We start from the raw sequence: 21,115 nt of genomic DNA, 5'->3' as shown, positions 1-21,115 counted from the left end.
AGTATTTAACTCATGTTGAGCTATTATATTTTATACGCACAATGACACTTTAAAATGAATTTTTTTCGATAAAAATGTATTAAACCTATAATACAGTAAATCTAAAGCCTAATAGTAAAATGAAATACTTTAATTGCAATCATATCATAAAATATACTTCTAGGTCATAATATATTAGGCTAACAGACTGTCTTCACCAATAATACCATATCGTCCATGTCATTGAATTACAATTTAAGGCATCCTTTATAATAATTCTCTAGGTCTTGATATCCACTTTACCCGCTTTTTGTTGGACATAAATATTTCGGATACTCTTTTTTTTTTTATAAACGATTTTTCGTAAGATTTCCTCTATAATAGTTAATTATTACTTTATTAGTTATTAACAATAGCATAATATGTATGATTCTTAAATATTCGTTGTATAGAGAAAAATATCTTTATATAGGTATTGATATAAACCATTTATATAAAAATATTCATAGCGTAGAATAGAAAACATCACCGGAAAAGCTACTCATTACTGACCTTATTATGGGAGGTCACAACACCATGTCTTTTTTCGTTTATGTCGGGGGTTGCCCGGTTACAGAATGAATTACAATTACTTATGAATTTATAGGTACTTTTATAGGAACTTTTAGGTAATATAACTCAATAATTATCTTTATTATCGCTTCGTTTATTATTTACATTCTAATGTTCTATATTTCTATGTATACCTTTAGTTATATAGATATATATATACATATATACATTTAGTTCTGCACACTATATATGTAGGTACTTCAGCCTTTGGCGCTTCGGCGATCCAGTTCATCAAGTACATGAATAACATTCGATTATTGTTATATACTTTACTATATAAGTTTGGACTATATTATCCTTATACATTCATACCGTAATAATAGCAATTAGTATACTATTAATTAAAAAATATAATAATGTACCGCCTATAATCTATAATTACGATATAATCTGAAGTGATTCCTGAAGAGTGTTTAAACCCATAAAAATATTTTAAATACAAAATAAATACCTCGAAATAAGAATTTCTTTGGGAAAAAATAATTATTAATAACTGAAGAATCTAACACAATTTTATGGTACATTTATAGTAATTTATTTTACTAGATATTAATATTACGGTGGTCAGTAAGTTGAATACATTTTTGCCAAAAACATTTATTTTATTTTATTATTATAAATATTTAATTATTACAACAGTAAATATTTAGATCATAATTATTGTTATTGATACTTTTGTGTCTACACTTACTTACCATGGAATAAGTGCGTGGTATAAACAGAAAATAACTTTAAAATAATCTAAATGCTTTAAAAATATCATTAATATTTACAAACAGAGAGAATTAATAGTTATTGTAATCGCAATGTGTATAAAAATAATATTTATGTATATCATAAAATGACTTGGATAATAATATTGATTATACCTAACTAATAAATGATTTAAAAAAATTTGAAATCTGAAATATCAATTAGTAGTTATAGCCTTATAGGTAGATACCCAAAGCTTTTTTTTGATCTTTTGCTATTATACTAAAATGTTTTTAACTTATAATCTATTTCGTATTTAGGGTGATTGTATTTTTATACGAAAATAGAATGTTAACATTATACCTAATATGACATTAATTAATATTTAATTTTTATCTCAAAATTAAATTATTTATTTGTTTTATTACACGTGTTGTATGTGTATAAAATATATACTCTCACTCTCATACACAATAAACATAATTTTTTCCTTTCCAGTACTTATTTATGTTGTTCCACTGAAAAAGTGTAGAAAGTATTTCGTTATAAATAGATCCATTAAACGAACGATTATGTATTCAAATTGCGTAACTTTAAATGACCATTGTATACAAATGCCTTTTATCGAGATTTTGTATTTGATATTATAATACTTACAGAGTGATTCATATACAAGTAGATATAAATTTGATGATCCACATTATTAAAATTAAATAACATACTAATTAAATTTTATCAACGTCTTAGCCCTTAGAAAAGTAAGTAGCCACTGTCCACTATTTTTAGGTTTAATCGAAAAACACAATTTTGTTCAAATTAAAATATTATGACAAATCTCATTATAATATTACATACATTTATTAGCTATTACATAATATATTTACTTATTATTCCTTTATATTTATATAAAATATAATATAAAAGCTAACAATAATTAAATGACTTTGTTTTATGTTAATGTGATTAATCTTAGTATTAAACATTTCAAAATTATAGTAACTCCACTCACATATCTCTTATCAACAGTTCCCCACACCCATTTAAAATACTTAACAACCCATTTACTCTGTTATTATCCTCCTTATGAACTTAGAGACACTCTAAATCACACCAAAACTTAATTACCTAACAAACTTACAACAATTAAAAGTCTACATTTTTGAAAGATGGACAAATGAGTATCACTCAGCTGTGCCAAGGTTTTTCGAGCATGTCGTTTTTTTTGTATGTGTTATATTTGAATTCAATAATAAATTATTGCATACAAAAACCAATCTGAGCAGGAATGTTGTGTCATATAAGCATATTTGAATAAATAATCAAAATTTTGTTTTTATTTAAGTACAAAACTAGTTGGAAATCTTCTATTAGAATTTTTAATGTTATCTATAGAAAAAGAATAACTTTTATGAATTTGAGAATTTCTATCTGAAAATAATTTACAAAATTTGAACATTCTGTCATGTCTTTAAATAGCTCTAAAAATATAACTTTATAAAATTATTAGTTTTTGAGTTAAACCAAAAAAAAATTAAATTATTTTTTCAAAAAATTAGTTCAGTGCAAAATTACCATTTAGTTTTCACATTTTGTTTTGTTTTTAATGACGGTTTTAAAGCTACTGAGAATTTTCAATTTTTATATCTCAAAAGTTATAAGTACCAACTAAACTCACTTTTTTCAAAAAAAATGTCGATACTAAAAATCAAAGCAAAATAAAAAACACAAACATCATCATTATTGTAAATATAGTGCATTCATTTGCTATGTGGTGAATCTAAAATAGTAAAATAACTATAAAAACATTTAAGTGATTAGTAAAATCTTATTTATCAGAGGGAAGACTTAATAAATGAAATAACTTTCATTCTAATCAATATTTTTAATTTTTTTTTCATATTATATAGGCTATAATATATTTTATGATATAAAGTTTTAACTTTTTTGAAAATTTTTGGTTTGTAAAATTTACTGTTGTTGCAAGACATAATTTTAGAAAACAATTTATAAATACATGATTTTTCATATTTTACATTTTTAATATTATATTCCAAAAAAAGAATAATTTTTCGTAGCATTTAGATTCATAAAAATCTAATAAATTACAAACAAGTAGCTAATTAGGTAGTTATAGTAATCTTCAGTTAAAGTTTAGATGAATGATTGTATTGTCACGGTCGCAATAGGGACAACAACAATATGTTGATTCACTACTTTGATATCTTCAAAACTTCAATAACGTCTAATAATTTTATTATGTATAATCATAGTAAAGATTATAGTAGGTATGTATTCATGTTCACATTAATTCCATAGATATCGTATATTCTTTATTTCATATTAACTAATTTTCATACGTTTTATTAATATATAATGGTGCGTATAATATCAAAAGTCGATACTATTTTTATACAGTAGTACATAATATTATTTAATAGCCATCGTACAATACTTTGCAAATGCACCCCGAAAACTAAGCGTGCTGAAATACCGTAATCGTAATACGAATAATAAAGGACGGAAAAATCAAAAACCCCATACTGACATTATCACATGTTATGCATGTATTATTATTAACATTCTTACATGTAACTCACGGTGCGAATCCAAATAAAACCAGGTCAACGACTACATAAATTTAAAATTAAATTACAATATTAAAAAAAAAATATGAAAAATAATGATATTTCCATACTGTAGCAACAGCATACCAATCGGCAACTGCAACATTGTTCTTATCTTCTTGCCGGTGAGGTTGGGTCTGTGATAATAAATAATTGTATTGTATAATCTAAATTGAGGATGAAAAAAAAAACGGGTTATATTAGGTAAATATTCTTCAACAAAAATTAAAACCAATATTAATAAAACATGTCTTGTTTGGGGGTTAGGGTTTGTTGTGAGCATGGAAAATTGGTTAAATTTTTCGGATTGATGTGGATTACTCATAATTTTTTTAAATTACAATTCATCACAATAAACACTCGTTTTACAAAATAAAAACTGTTATACCTAATAACTTTCAAACTTCAAATTTTAAACTGTAGTTCTATATAATATTGTTATTTTTTTTTGTATTTATTTCTTTGATTAATTATTTTATTCACACAATAATATAGAAGTACAGGAATTAAAACAGGGTCAAAAAACAAGACAAAAAGCGTCCCATTTGATGTTTGTTGCGACAACGAGACATTATGATCAAAAACAGGACAATCCCTAAATTCTAATACAAGGGTGTCCTACTTGCGGCCCTCACTTAAATTTAAAAACCATTAATTAATTGTTTATAGGTATAATATATTAATATTATGAGAAAAAATGTATACATAAAATATGTCTGCTAATTATTCGCAATTGTAAAATTATAAAAAAATGTATTGTTGTATTATAGAATATAATTTATTCATTAAGTTTGAATTTATTATTGCCCAGCCTTCACAAAATGTTGGATACCCTGATCTAAATGGTTTATCAGCAGTATCACATATGTTGTACGCGATACATAAGACATAACTTACCATAATACATATAACACGTATATTTTGTCAAAAATAACAAGCATTTCCAGCTCACTTATTTTTTTAAATAAAACCCTTTCGTGTATTCGTGTATAATACTATAATCTATATTATAGTCCTATATAATATACTCAGGGCCGGCCGTAGGTTTTTTGCCGCCCTAGGCAAATCCAATTTACGCTGCCCTGTGCAATAGTAAATTTTTTTGTAGAGGAGGGGGTTGAATAAAATAAGGACATTCATTTTTATCTATAAACCATTGTTTGGTATATTTTGAACAAAGAACATACAATTCAGCATACTATATTATATTTTATAGGTATTATATATATTATAATAATTAAATCACTTTGGTTCATTTGAAATTTGCCACCCCCACACTAGTGCCACCATAGTCGGCTGCCTATTTTGCTACCACATTGACCCGGCCCTGAATATACTGTAAGTATATCGCTTATTCACTAGTATATTATTAATATATTGTGGAAGTAGGTAACGTATAATATTTGTTCAAACTATACATTGTTATGAAATTTATAAAACAAGTGGTACCAGTATGAAGTCACAAAAATTTACTTGAGATTTTCAAATTTTAAACCCCTACGATTAGTTTGTTGTAATCGTTTCAACATCACATGATAACATTTTAGCAGGAAACATTTTCAGAACTCTTACTTTCTTCCCCTATAGTTTAAAGATCTTTAAGCAATAACTATATAGTTCAACCCATGAATAAATAGCGTTATCGATTTGGTTTCCAATTATAATGCAGTGTTTTTGGAAACTGGAGAGTGTGGGGGTGGGGTACAGGCGCAACTACGATCTAGGATCAAACTTTCGAGGAGGTTTTTTCTCTGTTAATTTGTATAAAAATACCCACTTTACTTCTCTACTAAGCTTATATATTTATAAGTAGCTTATAAATTATAATAAATAGAAATTTACACTAACAAGTAAGTATTTACTATAGTTATATATGTATATTGTATATTTTAGTCAAAAAATTTCAATTTAATTTCAATACAACTTTTCTGTATCTTAAATTAAATACTTTTTATTAGTATTTTTTTCAGTATTTAATAACCAATGCTCATATATAAAGAGAAACATACAAATCAGATAATAATAAAATGCTAATTATTAAAAAAGTTTTATCACATCATAGTGCTAAGCATACTCTTTAAATTTTTTCCTCGTTGAAGAAGAAAACATTTATTGAGAATTAATATTTAATACTTAATAGTATATCTTATATGTTATCATCCAAGCCTTATTTCAGTTTAGTTTAAGCTATAGTGGTAGGTAAGTCCTCCACGGCACGGTGTGTTAGGGAAATTATCTGAACCCAACATGGCCCCATTAAAAATTCCTGAATACTCCGTAGCTCATTGAATAAATGACGCGTAATAATAAACATAAATTATATAATACGACGTATAATAATATAATATAACGTATTTTTTTATAATTTACTTCACTGCATTGTGTGATGTTTATTATGTGCTTTTACCTATTATGCCTATATATTATGATATGGACAATTTGTGCGTGTGTTCTACTATATATTGGTTTATTCCATTATTTATATAGATACGGACAGAAATCGATAATTTTATAATATTACATTATATTATAACTGGATACTTCGGGGCCGACCGTTGTGTAGTCCGAATAATATATAATAGCGAGCACTGGTAAACACATCAACAAATTATTATTTATATAATCCGTACCTCCTATCTAGGTTATATTTTGTACGGGACGCCGAAAAATTGTAATAACTATATTAAATAATGCGCGTGATCCAGATTGTTAGCGGCAACAATAGGTACGCACGATTATAATATGTTCGGAAGCGTATAGGCGTCGTATAACATATTATTGTAATTCACGATTGTATATGCTGTATTTTGTTTTCGGAATTTTTTTTTCAATTTCTACGCATTTTACCAACGTTTACGGACAATATTGTAATACAAAAAACTCGATGATTATACATACAATTATTTAACGTCGATATTATAATCACTCAGCTGCATTATAGGTTGCATTATAGCTGCATTATATGGGTACACCTGCATAAGACCTAATGCAATGACGTTTTTTCTGACATTATAATTTTGTAATAGGTATACGATGTACAGAGATGTATCCAGAACTTTGGCACAACAACATATTTTATCACACCACTTCATAAAATATGTAAGAATACAATATAATACACACATTAGGAAAATAATTTTAAAAGAAATTTATTTTTATTTTTCATCATTTTTCATCAATGAACCTGCAAATAACTAACTTCTACTATGTTGCAGCTAGATGTCAAGTGTTCTCTAACCACATACCACAATAATATAATAAGTTATCATTAATAACTATTCAGTTTGAGTAGGTTAGGTTAGGTTATATTGGTTGTAATGGATATGTTAAATTTTTAAATTTAAATTTAACTATAAATATTATAATGTTATAACTTATAACCGTTTATAGGATAAAACGATTCTGAACGAAGGAGATGAGTAAATCTTTATTTCTACAATTCTACGATAGTTTACTTTTCAATAATTAATTTAAATTATTATAAATTTTTTGATCCAACAGTTGAACACATTTTTTCCATAAATTATGAATATGTCACTGAATGTATAAATAGGCAAATAGCTCAAAATTAAACTAAATATTTTTATAATGTATATAAAATATTAAGTCCCTACAACAATTTTTTAGTTACCTAAAACGGCTTAAACTATGTATTTTAAAATGTGGTTATTAAGATTACTTAAAAATTTCAAAAACCAAATATTAACATGTTGTTAGAACAAAAATAATTATTGTAATGAGCAGATGTATATAAACCTTGTATATAAATAAAGTACTAAAAATGTTCTTCTCAAAACTTTTACTTTCTGGGTCCCCCAATGCATCCCATACCAGTCATTCCACTCCAAATACGTCTCTGTCACTCACTGATGATAAATATAATATATCATGATATTATATCACAATATTTAACGTAGTCGGGCTGTATTTTTAAGTAGATATACGTAATCATGGTTATAACAGTAAAACTTCCCCTAACAGACATGTTCAAAAAATTTAGTGGACAAGCAATGTAAAAACAGTTCAGTCCCCTAAGTGGCGGTGCTATAAAAAAAATACATTTTTTAATCTCGGATATCTTTGAATCGCGGAAAAAATTTCAACTATCAACATTCAACAGTGTCCGATATAAAGAAGTTCACTATTTAATATTTTTCCCTAATCGTTTTAATAGAAAATTAATCGTGAAACTACTTCACATGACGTTATAATTTCATATTCATTACTAATTCAGTGCATGGTTTTTTTATTTTGTTATTATTATTTACTGCTGTTCGCGTGGAATGGATGTTGCGATTGTTGCCGAATTGTGTTATTGTTTTACGAGGCCGTCGTTGTTTTCTATTTACCGCTATTTTTGCGTACGCCCGTCGCCCAAATACGTCATGGATAATAATATAATTCCTCCAGTGTCTCACCGTTCAGACGTACATAATATTAATGTCATCTATATCTTACATCCGTTATTGGTTTTGTGTTTACCTCTTTCGTAAATACCTATATAACGGCTGTCATAGTCGCCGCCGCAAACCGCGTGAATTGTTTATCATTTCTCTCTCGAATTTTTTTTTTCTCGTTATTTACGTTTGTTTTGACTTTTAGTTCCAAGGACATAGAAATTTAGGTGAATAATACGATACGACCATATACGACATACCTGTACAGTGGTACGATATGTCTGATTATAGCAGTTGTAATGTTACCTCGTAACATTCAAAATATTCCGTCGTCTGTCAAAATGTTTTCTTTTTTTCTGTTTTTCCCGAAAAATGTTTATTAACGCTCTAATATAAAAGTGTATCTACACATATTATACGTAAATCGCACGGTTACAATAATATACACAAACAACGCGATAATAGTGTTTACTTTTATTTTTCGGGTCAATTTTCCGTACCCAAACACGCCCATATGAAAATCTTGAACGCACGAGAACTGACGAACACTGCTGTCAGTTTTATTGTTATTATAATATTCCGAATTATAACTATAATAGATCCATGTAGATCCAAATCGTTTAAAGTGCCTAAACTCTCGACGAGTATATTATATAATTTCCCGTCGACCGTACGCGTATAGATGGAATACAGATTCATCACCTATTATTACAGCAAATTGTCAACAATATGCAATGGATATCTGCTCGAGATTTTTTATTATTATGTAGTTATGTACAGTTTTCGTAATACTCATATTACGGTTACAATATTATATATTTAAATAATAATTTTTCCAATTTTAAAACACATGCGGAAAATCGATATCATCCAGTTACCTATGGGATGAAATGCAATCTGGAATCTACTATCGTTTAAAAATAAAATAAAAATTATGACTATAAAAGTTATAGAGAAAACATTATTTAAATTTAAATTAAATATCACATCACCGCTATTCAGCGTCAAGTAATCTGTATTGTTCAGCTTTATAATATTAATATTATAATATTTATATAATATTTAACTGCCTTATAAGTTATAAGTTATAGGTTTATAAACATACCTACTGCAATCAATCATATGCGAGGTAAAATTTAAATTATATACATAGGCTATACTCTTTCCATCTTCAATTTCTCTTCTTCTTCTAGTACCCATTCATCTATTCATGTGTGATTTTATATCGACAAAGATGTTAATATTTTAATAGTTATTTGATTATTATTTATTCATAAAAAAAACTGTATTGTAATTAATAGATTTTACTATCTAATTTCAGAAACTAATAAATTATGTAGTTCAGTTTTGTTAAAACAATTTTTATTTGACCCACATTTTATACCAATAAGCTAAGACCCAAGATCAATATGGATCTGATAAAACTAATTTTTTTTTGCTATTGAATATTCTCAAAAATGAATACAAAATACATTTTAATGAAGTTCAACTTTTGCTTTTACGAATAGTTGTGTGTTACCTTCGATCCGCCCATTATCTTATCTAATTGTAATTGTAAGTGCCACGTGCCTAAACGTATACCATGCCGTGAGGAATTTGTGACAAAAATTTTGATAAAAAAATTAGAATATTGTGGTATTCATGTTGTGGCTCTTGATTTGTTTGTATCTTATCTTACAAATATAGCACAAGTATGCAGAATTGATTAATTTATTAGTTATCCTATAAAGGTGAACTGTGGAGTCCCTCAAGGAACAGTCTTTGGTCCCTTGTTATTTTAAATATATATTAACGGCCAAGTTAATCTTAAAATTTCAGGAAATATCATATGCTTTGCTGATGATACATTAGTTTTAATCGATCATAAAAATTTTAATGGGTTATATAACTTACAGCGAATCATTGTATTAATGATATCAAAATTTGGTTAGATAATAATTTCTCGAAATAAATATTAAAAAATCTAAATATATGTATTTTAGTATAAACAAATCCAAAATTAAATTTAAAAATATCATCGTTCATAATTTTAAATAATTTAGAAATTTATAATAGCTATACTTTTGAAAAGGTCTCCAAATTAAAATACTTAGGATTTATCATTTTTGTTCATAACCGTAAATGGAATAAGCATGTATATTATATATCGAACTTAATTAGAAAATTATTTTATAAATTCAAAATATTAAAAAAGATTTTAAACTTAAAAAATATTAGAATAATTTATTTCACGCTTGCTCAATCTGTAATTTCTTATGGAATTTGTGTTTGAAGAAGTGCTTATAAATCATATCTTTTTTTTATTCATGGTACAACTTTAACTGCTAAGGTTAGGTTATATATAAATGATACAATATTTTCTTAAATTAGTTTTACATAGAAATTACTTTTTTGTTACATATAAATCACATCTTTATTCCACGTATTTGAGTGAAATAATACAATTTTAAATGTGTATTCGTTAAATTTATTTGTTGATCGAGGTGACGTGTTGAGGGAATTTGCTAGAAATATTTTCACTGGAATTCATTGATAAAGATCTTTTTTACAGTTACGAGAAAATAGTAAACGGTAAATTTAAAACCAACGACTTTATGCTAATAATTTTTTTTTTAAATCTCAATACCTATTTGTATTGCGTCTACAAATTTAACCACACATGACTATTGTGAAAATTCATCATGACAATTTGGTATAATATGGTAAATAAGAAAAAAACATGCCAAGTATATTTTTGTTTACCAATTTCCTGTGACTTAACTAGGACTATTTTGCGAGTGGTAAATACTGATATTATGTATATATTTTATATTTATCACAAGGAGAAAATATTGCAAAAACAAACAAACATTTATACATCATGTTTATAATAATTAATACATTTAGTTTTCGTGGATTTTTGAATCAAGCTATTTGGTACTAAAACCTTAATCACAAAATAAGTTTACAGTTATGATAGAAAATGCGCAATTTAAAGTTTATACAACTTGTCATAAATAATACGTACTTTAAAAATCAAAATTATAAATATTATAAACTAAAAACAAACGAACACAGTTAAAAAAATGTCTCATGGATTATATCACCAAATCACCCCCGCCGCCTCAAATCAGTAGTTACGCCACTTTTTAGGATAATAATAATAATAATAGTAATTTATTATGTCTTGATTGTTATGGTATTCTTTTTTTTTTTCATGTATAATTTATGATAATCTTTTCGAGGCCAAATAACTCATGAGTCTCAAATGAACAAATATTATATAGTCCATTAGCTGACCAGTTTTTTTAAACGTTCCTATTGGAGGTACTATTAAATCAGACTTTATCATGAACGCATCGGTATCATAATTCATCATATTAATTGATTACGAATCCTTGAAACTGAAATGAACTATTCAATCATAATTGCTATCCTCTGCAGGGTATAGACAATAAAGAGTTGATCAGACTAACGCGCTACTCCAGATTAAACGTTATCTAATTATATTTTTCCAGAACAGCTTTTCGACGAGCGGTCGACATTTAAATCAATTATAATAATAATGCGGTATACACGGCTGTAACTCGTATATAATGCTCTCGCAATCATAATACGATGCATTATGCAAAATAAGCGCGCGCGTTAAATCGGTCACGTTGTGACCACCCTTTCTCGGAACGCACTACTCGGGATTTCGAATTTTTTATTTTCTCTCATAATCCATCACTACCACATACACACTCTCATAGTTTACTCCTCCTCAGTCCTCCGTCTCCGTCGCAATTTTCTCCGATTATTAATGTTTTGATTTTTGATCGAACTATACGGCGGGAAAACGAAACGTCGTAATAACAAATAGTTAATCCACATGAATTAACCATGGGGTGTATACGATTTTGACGGCTTATCTATCCATAACGTGACCCAGTACCCGCGACCGCGACGGTCGCCATCACCAGCTGTGCACCGTGCGTCGTGTCGAGCCGTACTGACTATACTGATCTTATAATAATAAATAACGCACCGTGATAATTATGTTATAATATCAACGGTAGTTTGTACGATTAGCGATGAATATTATGTGTATACAATATTATACTACTACTCTGGCCGAGTGTGTCTGTAAGTCACCAGCCATGTAGATGTCCAAAACTAACCTAACCTGTGAGTCGTGGCTCTAAGGGCGTCACCGATTATTATCAAGAGAGCCGCGTCCGCAGTAGAAAATAAACATTTGTTTATTTTATTTTTGTCATTATTTGTTCAGAAGCAGTTTGTTTTCAATATCTGAACATTATCGATCTAAAAAGGTTGAAAACTCCTGCCTAAACAATACGCTATAATATTATAATGTAGCGGGGTTGAGACGACGGCGACGGTATATTATTTTTATTATTATTGTCGGCCATCGCATATAATAATTAATAATAATAATACAAATAATAATAATGATAATATGTACCGCGTTCAACGCATGCACAGGTGTACTATATTATTATACAACACCACCGATGAATAAATCACGATCGCGAACAACGGGTTTTTACCGTTATTTCTAGAACACACTGTCACACTCGCGCGAGTATTCTACCTATACCCACTGACTATACTACACTAACACTATAATACTATTACTACTACTACTGCTACTACTACTACTACTATTACTACTACTACTACTACTACTACTATAAAATACTACCACACACATACACTGGAATCAAACGATAAAATAATAATATTATTCAGGTGTTGCCCTGATCTACTTGTGTTTTTACGCGGGATCGGCGGCTGCAGTTAATTTTGCATTTTATTCACATGCGACCTACACTCACGCCAGTTTTGCCGTGTCTATCGCCTTCTGCAGATATTATACGAAATATGTACAATAATAATAATACTTTACATCTTTATCGATTTATCCTTAACGATCAACCAATGTCGAGTTGTCACTTGTCGTGTACAGGTATATTTGATGACTGTCGATCGTACATATATAAAACTCGTAGGTATTTAATATTCACAAAAAAGTACTTCGGAAAAGTAAAAAAGGCATTCTGTGCGTAAATTAAAGCGATTGGAGGAAAATATAGAATTTTGATGATAATAAAGAAGTGAAATCAATCTCAAAGTTCTGATGCCTCTATTTGAAATAATATAAATTCACAAAAATTCAAGATGATCAATTGTACAAACATTGAAAAAAAATTACTATATAACGGTGAATATTAAAATGAAGAAATTGTCCATAGATTGGAGTTATCGACTTTTTTATGAGTTAATCGGTCTGACTCGATTGTTGTTGACAATCTGTAATTCACGCCGTTCTTTTTTTAAGCCAATAAATGTAATTAATTCCATTGGTAACATAGAGAAATTTACATAATATTATAAATGTCTGTATTTATAGTGAGATTATATAATTTTTAATCAATAATTCCCCTCTATGTATTCTTTATACGTATATAATAAGTGTCTCTTCACGTTATTGTATATGCAGAGAGGATGTAAATAAACTGTTTATTAAATATAAAAATGTAATTAAATAATTTTGTGAGACTATTTTAAAAAACCACAGGTGACTTATATGAGTTATAATTACGTCCATATTATGTAAAATATTCATTAAGGTGTATTAGGTATACATTTGTGCTATTTTTACTTTTTAGTATGAATACCAAATAATTATAAAAATAATCACTAAAATCACTTTTATGTAGTGATTATTGGTACCTATATAGTAGATGTTATGTTATAATATAATATGCATTTAACGTAATTTTTAGATCGATTACCATTTTGTGCATAATATAATACAATATCTGTATGATGATTATTGATTTAGGTGTAATATTTGATTCTGCTCTGACATTGAATAAACACTTATTACATACGATTAGAAAAGCCTCTATGATTTTAGGCTTTATTACTAGAAACTGTAAGGATTTCACTAATCCTGCTGTTTTTAAAACATTATAGGTACACTATTTTAGTCCGTTAAGAAATTAGAATATAACACTGTTGTTTGGTCGCCTTACTTAAATAATCAAAGTCAATGTTTAGATAATATTCAAAACCGTTTCCTACGATTTATGGCCATAAAATGTAATTTAACTCGTATGCCTCATTCTCCTTATGAACCACTATTACGTTATTTCGATATTGATAGTTTATCTGAACGAAGAAAAATATATGATATGAAATTTTTATTTAAGCTCGTCATAGGTTACCTACATCAATTGCCCTGAAATTTTAGGTTTTCTTAATTTTTATGTCCCTCAGTGCAGAACTAGATCTACCACTATGTTTTATATTTTTACACATAAAACTAATAAACTAATTATATGTCTGCTTCTCCTATGAATAGGATAATATCAATAGCAAATGATTTAAACATTGATTTATTTAATTTTAATTCCATTGAATTTTTTAATAATTATGTAAACAACATTTTTTGTATTTAAATATGTATTACTGCTTATTTTTATTATTATTGTGTTATTATTTTATTCTAATATTCAGTTATGAACTATATTATTTTAAATTATTTGAATTGGATCGTCTGATCCATTGAAATAAATAAATGTATAATATAATGATAAATCCCAAATTATGCTGGTATAAATGACCAATATGTTATGAGTAATAAATTATTGTTATTCCATAACATGGTATAATATAAAGCAATAATATATTTTTTTTTATCAACAGTAAGAACATATATATATATATATATTATATTATTCTTTTAATTTTTTTTTTTTACTACAATAGTGAAGAACATTTATGTGCTATAGAGTAGGCAACATGTGTTCTGTGTCATGTGTATTTTGAGTTAGTGCGAAAAAAATGTGTTAAACAAGTTGGAAATAAGCGGTGAAAAATTAACAAATAAACTATAATAGAAATTAAGCTTTTAAATTCTTTTATAGCTTATAATTTTTTAGTTAATTTCTGCATTCCAATTTTTAAATTGTATTGATGCTGTAGCATATTTTTTGGCATTATGTATATTGTAGTTTAATTTAGATAGGTACCTACATATTTTATTTTAGTTTCATTATATTATGTTTCTAAACTTTAATATTCCAATTGAACATAAATAACTTTAAAGTATATATGTATAATGTAAACCAATATACAGTTTAAAGTTATTTATTTTCAAAAAACGTTCTGTAATAGATTTCTAAGTTCACATATCAAATTTTTCAATAAGGTTTTATGAATATTATTTTTAGATGCAATCAATTTTGTAGCATCTTTTTGAATAGCAGTTTTTTCGTTATTAGATGTATTGGATGTACCACAACATATATCTGTCGTGGAATCTTCCCGTCTACAACAAATATTAACATTGGATTTCTCTTTAGAGCAACAAGTATTAGTTTCAGTTTTATTTTTCGTAGAACAAGTTTCGATTTTTTGCTTAATTTGCTCAATTCTCTCTGATAATAAGTACATTTGTTGTAGTTGAAATTCCCTCTCGTTGAGTTTATTTTTCAATATATTTATCTCCAAGCATTTTAAATCATATTCTTGTTCCAACTCATTGAATTTTTTCATCAATGAACATAAATTATCATGTGATTTTTGAAACAGTTTTTTTGCTTCCAAGTGAGTTTTTGCATACGCTTTATTTGATTCTTTCATTTTTTTATAAAATGATTTTATAGTACATCTTTCACCGTCCAATTCCCTTTTTACTTCATCGTAACGCATCTCCAAGTCGTTAATTTTTTCACATCTGATTTCCAACTCGTTTGATAAGTTTTTTCGCACAAATTCGAAAGTTTCCTCCATATTTTTACCAGATAATTGTGTGTCGTATAGATTTTTTTTTGTTTCTTTTAATTTCATATTCAAAATTTCGTTTGTCTCATTTAACTTATTGTATTTGGTTTTGAACTCATCAAGTTCCCTGCTAACATTAAAGAATTCTTGTTCTTTGTATTTAAAATCTGTCTCCAATTTTTTAACCATGCTATTCTTTTTTTCTAATTCCAACTAAAAAAATTCAAATACAGGAATGTGAATATTTTAATAACAGTGTATTATTAAATTATATATTTATTATATTATTATTAAATAAGTGTATTATATATTATTTTTAATGTGAGTTCGAGTAATTTTTAAAAGAAAGCTTTTGGCTTTACGTATCGCACGCGTATACAAAAAAAAAAACCAAAACTCAAAACTAATACCTAATTTCATAAATTATACATTTATAGGTACATTCTTAAATGGTTTAGGAGTTAGAAATAGCATCTGAAGTCCAGAACATAAGATTTCGGCAACTTTTTCTAGTATGTATGACTATAGACTAGTTACAATGAACAAGCCAATGAGCTATATTCAGAAATGTTGTTTGATCATAAGGCATGCATTACCATACTATAGTCAGAACCAAAAATAAAACACACAGACACAGTTGTACCAAAGTTAATTATATTAGGTAAATTAAATTGTAAATTAGTAGAAAATTAACTTTAACAAATAATATTTATACATACAATATACATATAGTTCAATGGTGTCATCATGTAATAAAATTCACTGCTTCGAGGGTCGAAGACTTAAAAGTATATTTTTATGATATACCGGTACCTTTTGTAATATATTATACAGTGTAATTTGTATACATGTACGCTAATGTTTCATTAGTTGAAATTTATGTAAATTAAAATTTAACGTTTAAAAAATCTAAAATAATTGTTCTACCTAATGCATATTAATGGTGATTTTCGTTACTATTAATATCATTCTAAAATCATGAAAAGGAAGTAGTTACTTTAATTGTACATAATTCATTCTGAACACATTTCAAATTTGTTTTGGAGTCTGCAAACTCGGTTAGTAATTTGTTTTCATTGTATTTTAGAATTTGTAGTTTATAATTCATACAGTTGTTTTCATCTTCTAGTTTCTCTTTTCTGAGTTCACATTGATATTCTGCATTCGCAACTTTCTTGAGCGTTCCCGTTTGAATTTCATACTTATTTAAGAGTTCTTTAAATAATAGTCTACCTTCATTTTTAATTTTATCACTATACCATTCAAATTCTTTGTGTATTTCTCGTAAGTCATTTCTTTCATTAACCACCGAATCAAAATTTTCTAGTTTTTTATTTAATTTACATATCTGTTCATCTTTGTTAGCTATAACTTGTTTTAACTCTTTTATAGTTTCACAAGAAAACATCTAGATAAATAAAATCATGCATAAGTGTATTGGATTTTAAACTGTAATTAATAATGTGTAAAACTTACTTCGTATAAATTTACTATTGATAATATATAAACTTAAAATAAAATTGTATTTGTAAAATTAATATTGAAATAATTTAAAATCAATAGTTTAATAAAATGTGTTTGTAAATAATTTTTTTGATATATATTTTAATTTAAATATGCTGTTTGTATACATACAAACTAAACATTTGTTGTCATATATTTTATATTAGTAAACAAAATCATCTAGTATTTGTGATATAAATGTAAAACTACGAAGAGATATGAAATAAATTTAATGGGAGTTAAAAGTTTTAACTAGAAATTATAAAAGATATTTGTGAATGATATTCTTGAACTAAAATAAATTATTTAACAATAATGTTAAAATTGAAACTCATGATTCTTATTATTATATCTTATTGATACCCTATCATAAATATTTTTAAATATACAATAAATAATGATAGATATGTATTTGTATTACCTAACTACTAAATTTGTTTGGTAACAATTATATTGAAATGCATTTTTTTTATTACGAAATTATGAAACTGATAAGTAGGCGTAATATTGTTATAATATTGTAAACATAGTGGGATAATAATATATTAAGATATGTATACATATATGCATTTATAACAAGAATACTATGACGACAAAGGTAATAAATAATAATAATTAATAATAGGCAATTATTGAATTAAACATTTTGTAACACATAAGTTAGGTTAGTCCACTTGAGCAGATATTTTTTGTGATGTTTTGTACTTTTTTTTACTAAGGGAGTTTTAAACATATTAAAATTAAGTCTAAACGTGCAACATCCGTGTATAGATTACGTCATGCCCGATCAAAGATGGCTGTTTAATATGTACGTCTAGCCGAAGCGATGGGTTTTACATATTGTAGGTGAACACGCCGGTGGGCAACAGGATGAAAGGGAAAAATTCTGATTTGCAATGGAAATCACCTCGATCTGTCTTATTGAATGCTCGCAGTCAGCTGACACTGGTCGTGTGGCTATTATAAAAGGAAAATCTGAACGTGGCACACCAATTGTCGAGCGCAAGAGCTCCGCACACACGTTTAACAGCCACACCAACAACACATACACACACATTTGAGGCTTGAGCTGTGCGATTACCGACGGTTGAAAAAAAATTTAATTTTAACAAAACAAATCAAAACAATTCTAATAGTATTTAAATATAAATAATAATTATTATTACAATGGAGTTTGTATTCAGTTCTTTAACATACTTGTTACTCTTCGTGTTAACTGCGGTATTATTATTCCTGATTCAAGACGAATTGAAAACGAAACAAGTGGACCACAGCACTGGTCTCGTCGAACCTCTAGCACCAAAAACGTGGCCGATAATTGGTCATTTGTACTTGATGGCCCGGTATAAGGTGCCGTATCGAGTGTTCGACGATATAATGGCTGACTTGGGATCCGTTTTCCGCTTGGATCTGGGATCTGTACCGTGCGTTGTCGTCAATGGATTAAACAACATTCGCGAGGTGTTAATGATAAAAGGTGACCATTTCGATAGCCGTCCTTCGTTCCGCCGGTTCAACCAATTGTTCAAAGGCGATAAAAACAACTGTAAGTATAATTTATCCCATTACACGAAAATATAAAAACGACGATTTTTGATTTAAACCCTAATTCAAATTAAATATATTTTATTATTATTTTTATATAATAGCACTGGCGTTTTGCGACTGGTCTCAGCTACAAAAAACCAGACGAGAGTTACTCAGAGCTCATACTTTTCCCAACACCACGTCCAATATGTATAGCCGACTGGACAAGTGCACGAAAACCGAACTGGCTGATTTAATAGACACCTTAGACACCATGGCCGACACAGAATGTGTAGACATCAAGAACATGTTGCTCCATACTTGTGCCAACGTGTTTATGTCGTACTTTTGTTCCACGCGGTTCTCCAGATCATATGACAAGTTCAGAGAATTTATTCAAAATTTTGATAACGTGTTTTACGAAGTAAACCAAGGAGCACCCTGTGATTTTCTACCCAGTTTAATACCTCTGTACCACTGGCGTTTCAAAAAAATCAGAACATGGAGCTCAAAAATCCGCAATTTTATGGAAACTGAAATTTTCAACAAGAGAAAAGCTGAGTGGGTGCCGGGCACCAAGCCAGTGGATTTCGTGGACAACTTGCTCGATGCCGTCACACAGCTAGACAGAGACGACGGATTTGATATGGACATCGGGCTTTTTTCACTTGAGGACATAATCGGCGGTCATTCAGCCATCACAAACTTCATTGTCAAGACGTTAGGATTCTTGGTGAACAGACCGGACGTGCAGCGGCGTGTTCAAGAGGAAGCTGATGCCGTGGTCCGAGCTTCCGGGTCAGTTGGGCTCTCCGACCGATCTCAAATGCCGTACACCGAGGCCGTCATTTACGAATCTCTGCGACTGATCGCTTCACCAATCGTACCACATTTAGCAAACAGAGACACTTCGGTTGATGGTAAGTCCCTAAAAATAACATCCCTCAGTCGAGTGATCGTATTTACTCACAGTTTTTTTTTACAGGCGTCCGGATCCCGAAAGGCACGACGGTGTTCTTAAACAATTATAGTCTGCACATGAGCCCGGAACTTTGGAAAAATCCAGAACACTACAGCCCGGAGAGGTTCATAAATGCAGAAGGGAGGTTAGAGAAGCCGGAATACTTCATACCGTTTAGCGGTGGAAAACGGTCGTGCATGGGATACAAACTGGTGCAGCTTTTGTCGTTCTGCACTATTAGCACGCTGCTTAACAAGTATACACTGCTTCCGGTCGAAGATGTATCGTACGAAGTGCCAAAAGGAAACCTGGCATTGCCATTCGTCACTTTTCCCTTCCGGATCAGATCCAGGAACTTCCGGAAACAGTGAGTCAAAATCTGTTTGAAACACAGGTGATCCTGAAGTGGATACGAAAATGACGGTCGTTCAGCGACGCGGATTAAGCTTTTGTGTGTGTGTATGTGTTTGTGTGCGCAAGCTTATATTTGAGAAAATGTGTGTGTATGGCAATTATTTGATGAGTCTTGCGTAACTTTAGGCCCAATCCAATTATTGTGTTAGGAGTGTGTGGTTTTGCAGTTACGTAAAACGAAAACGTGTAATAGCTATAGCTCGTCCATCCGTATTAATATTAATAGCGATACTGATTAGTTTATAGACCGGAAAATGTTACCAAGATAGTTTCAAAATAAATTATTTGTGTTGATTATTTTATTTATTTGTTATTTTTATTTATGTCGGCGCGATTTAGTAAAAATATACATTATATCGATTGTTTCATAGTGCGATTTGTGAATTACCTTTCTAGTCTTAAAAAATATATAAAGGTCGGATAGTTTACAATTAATTATTGTTGGAGAAAATGTTTTAAAAAAAAAAAAAACTTTACAAATTTAGCTCGGTTTGTAAGACTTAATAAATTTTTTTTAGGTAATATTTAATATTTATGCATAAAATACATTTAGTGAGGGTATAATTATATATTTTAGAACAGGGTTTGGCAATCTAGATCCCACATGCTCTTCGGGCATTTCCAATTAGGTC

General features: G+C 28.5%; 1 protein-coding gene and 1 pseudogene across 1 annotated transcript; both read left to right on the top strand.

The window, feature by feature from the left end:
- The first annotated feature begins 14,116 nt into the window (after positions 1-14,116).
- LOC149058461 (uncharacterized) lies at positions 14,117-14,751 on the top strand (annotated as a pseudogene).
- Positions 14,752-18,596: 3,845 nt separating this feature from the next.
- LOC107170643 (cytochrome P450 307a1-like) lies at positions 18,597-20,785 on the top strand. The gene is made up of 3 exons (XM_015520808.2): positions 18,597-19,127; positions 19,231-20,028; positions 20,094-20,785. Exons 1-3 carry the CDS (start codon positions 18,749-18,751, stop codon positions 20,438-20,440), a joined length of 1,524 nt encoding a protein of 507 aa, XP_015376294.1. The 5' UTR covers positions 18,597-18,748; the 3' UTR covers positions 20,441-20,785.
- Positions 20,786-21,115: the final 330 nt, after the last annotated feature.

The sequence above is a fragment of the Diuraphis noxia genome, unplaced genomic scaffold (genome assembly GCF_037042655.1).
Source record: "Diuraphis noxia isolate RWA-SAM2 unplaced genomic scaffold, SU_Dnox_SAM2 contig0002, whole genome shotgun sequence".
NCBI classification, from domain to species: domain Eukaryota; kingdom Metazoa; phylum Arthropoda; class Insecta; order Hemiptera; family Aphididae; genus Diuraphis; species Diuraphis noxia.
The sequence above is the reverse complement of the archived record's forward strand: the minus strand, read 5'-3'. Positions and strand labels throughout refer to the sequence as shown.

Coding starts and splice junctions, on each gene's coding strand:
- LOC107170643 (XM_015520808.2), top strand. CDS start 18,749: ATGGAGTTTGTATTCAGTTCTTTAACATACTTGTTACTCTTCGTGTTA. Junction 19,128..19,230: donor CAAAGGCGATAAAAACAACT/GTAAGTATAATT, acceptor TTTATATAATAG/CACTGGCGTTTTGCGACTGG. Junction 20,029..20,093: donor CAGAGACACTTCGGTTGATG/GTAAGTCCCTAA, acceptor TTTTTTTTACAG/GCGTCCGGATCCCGAAAGGC.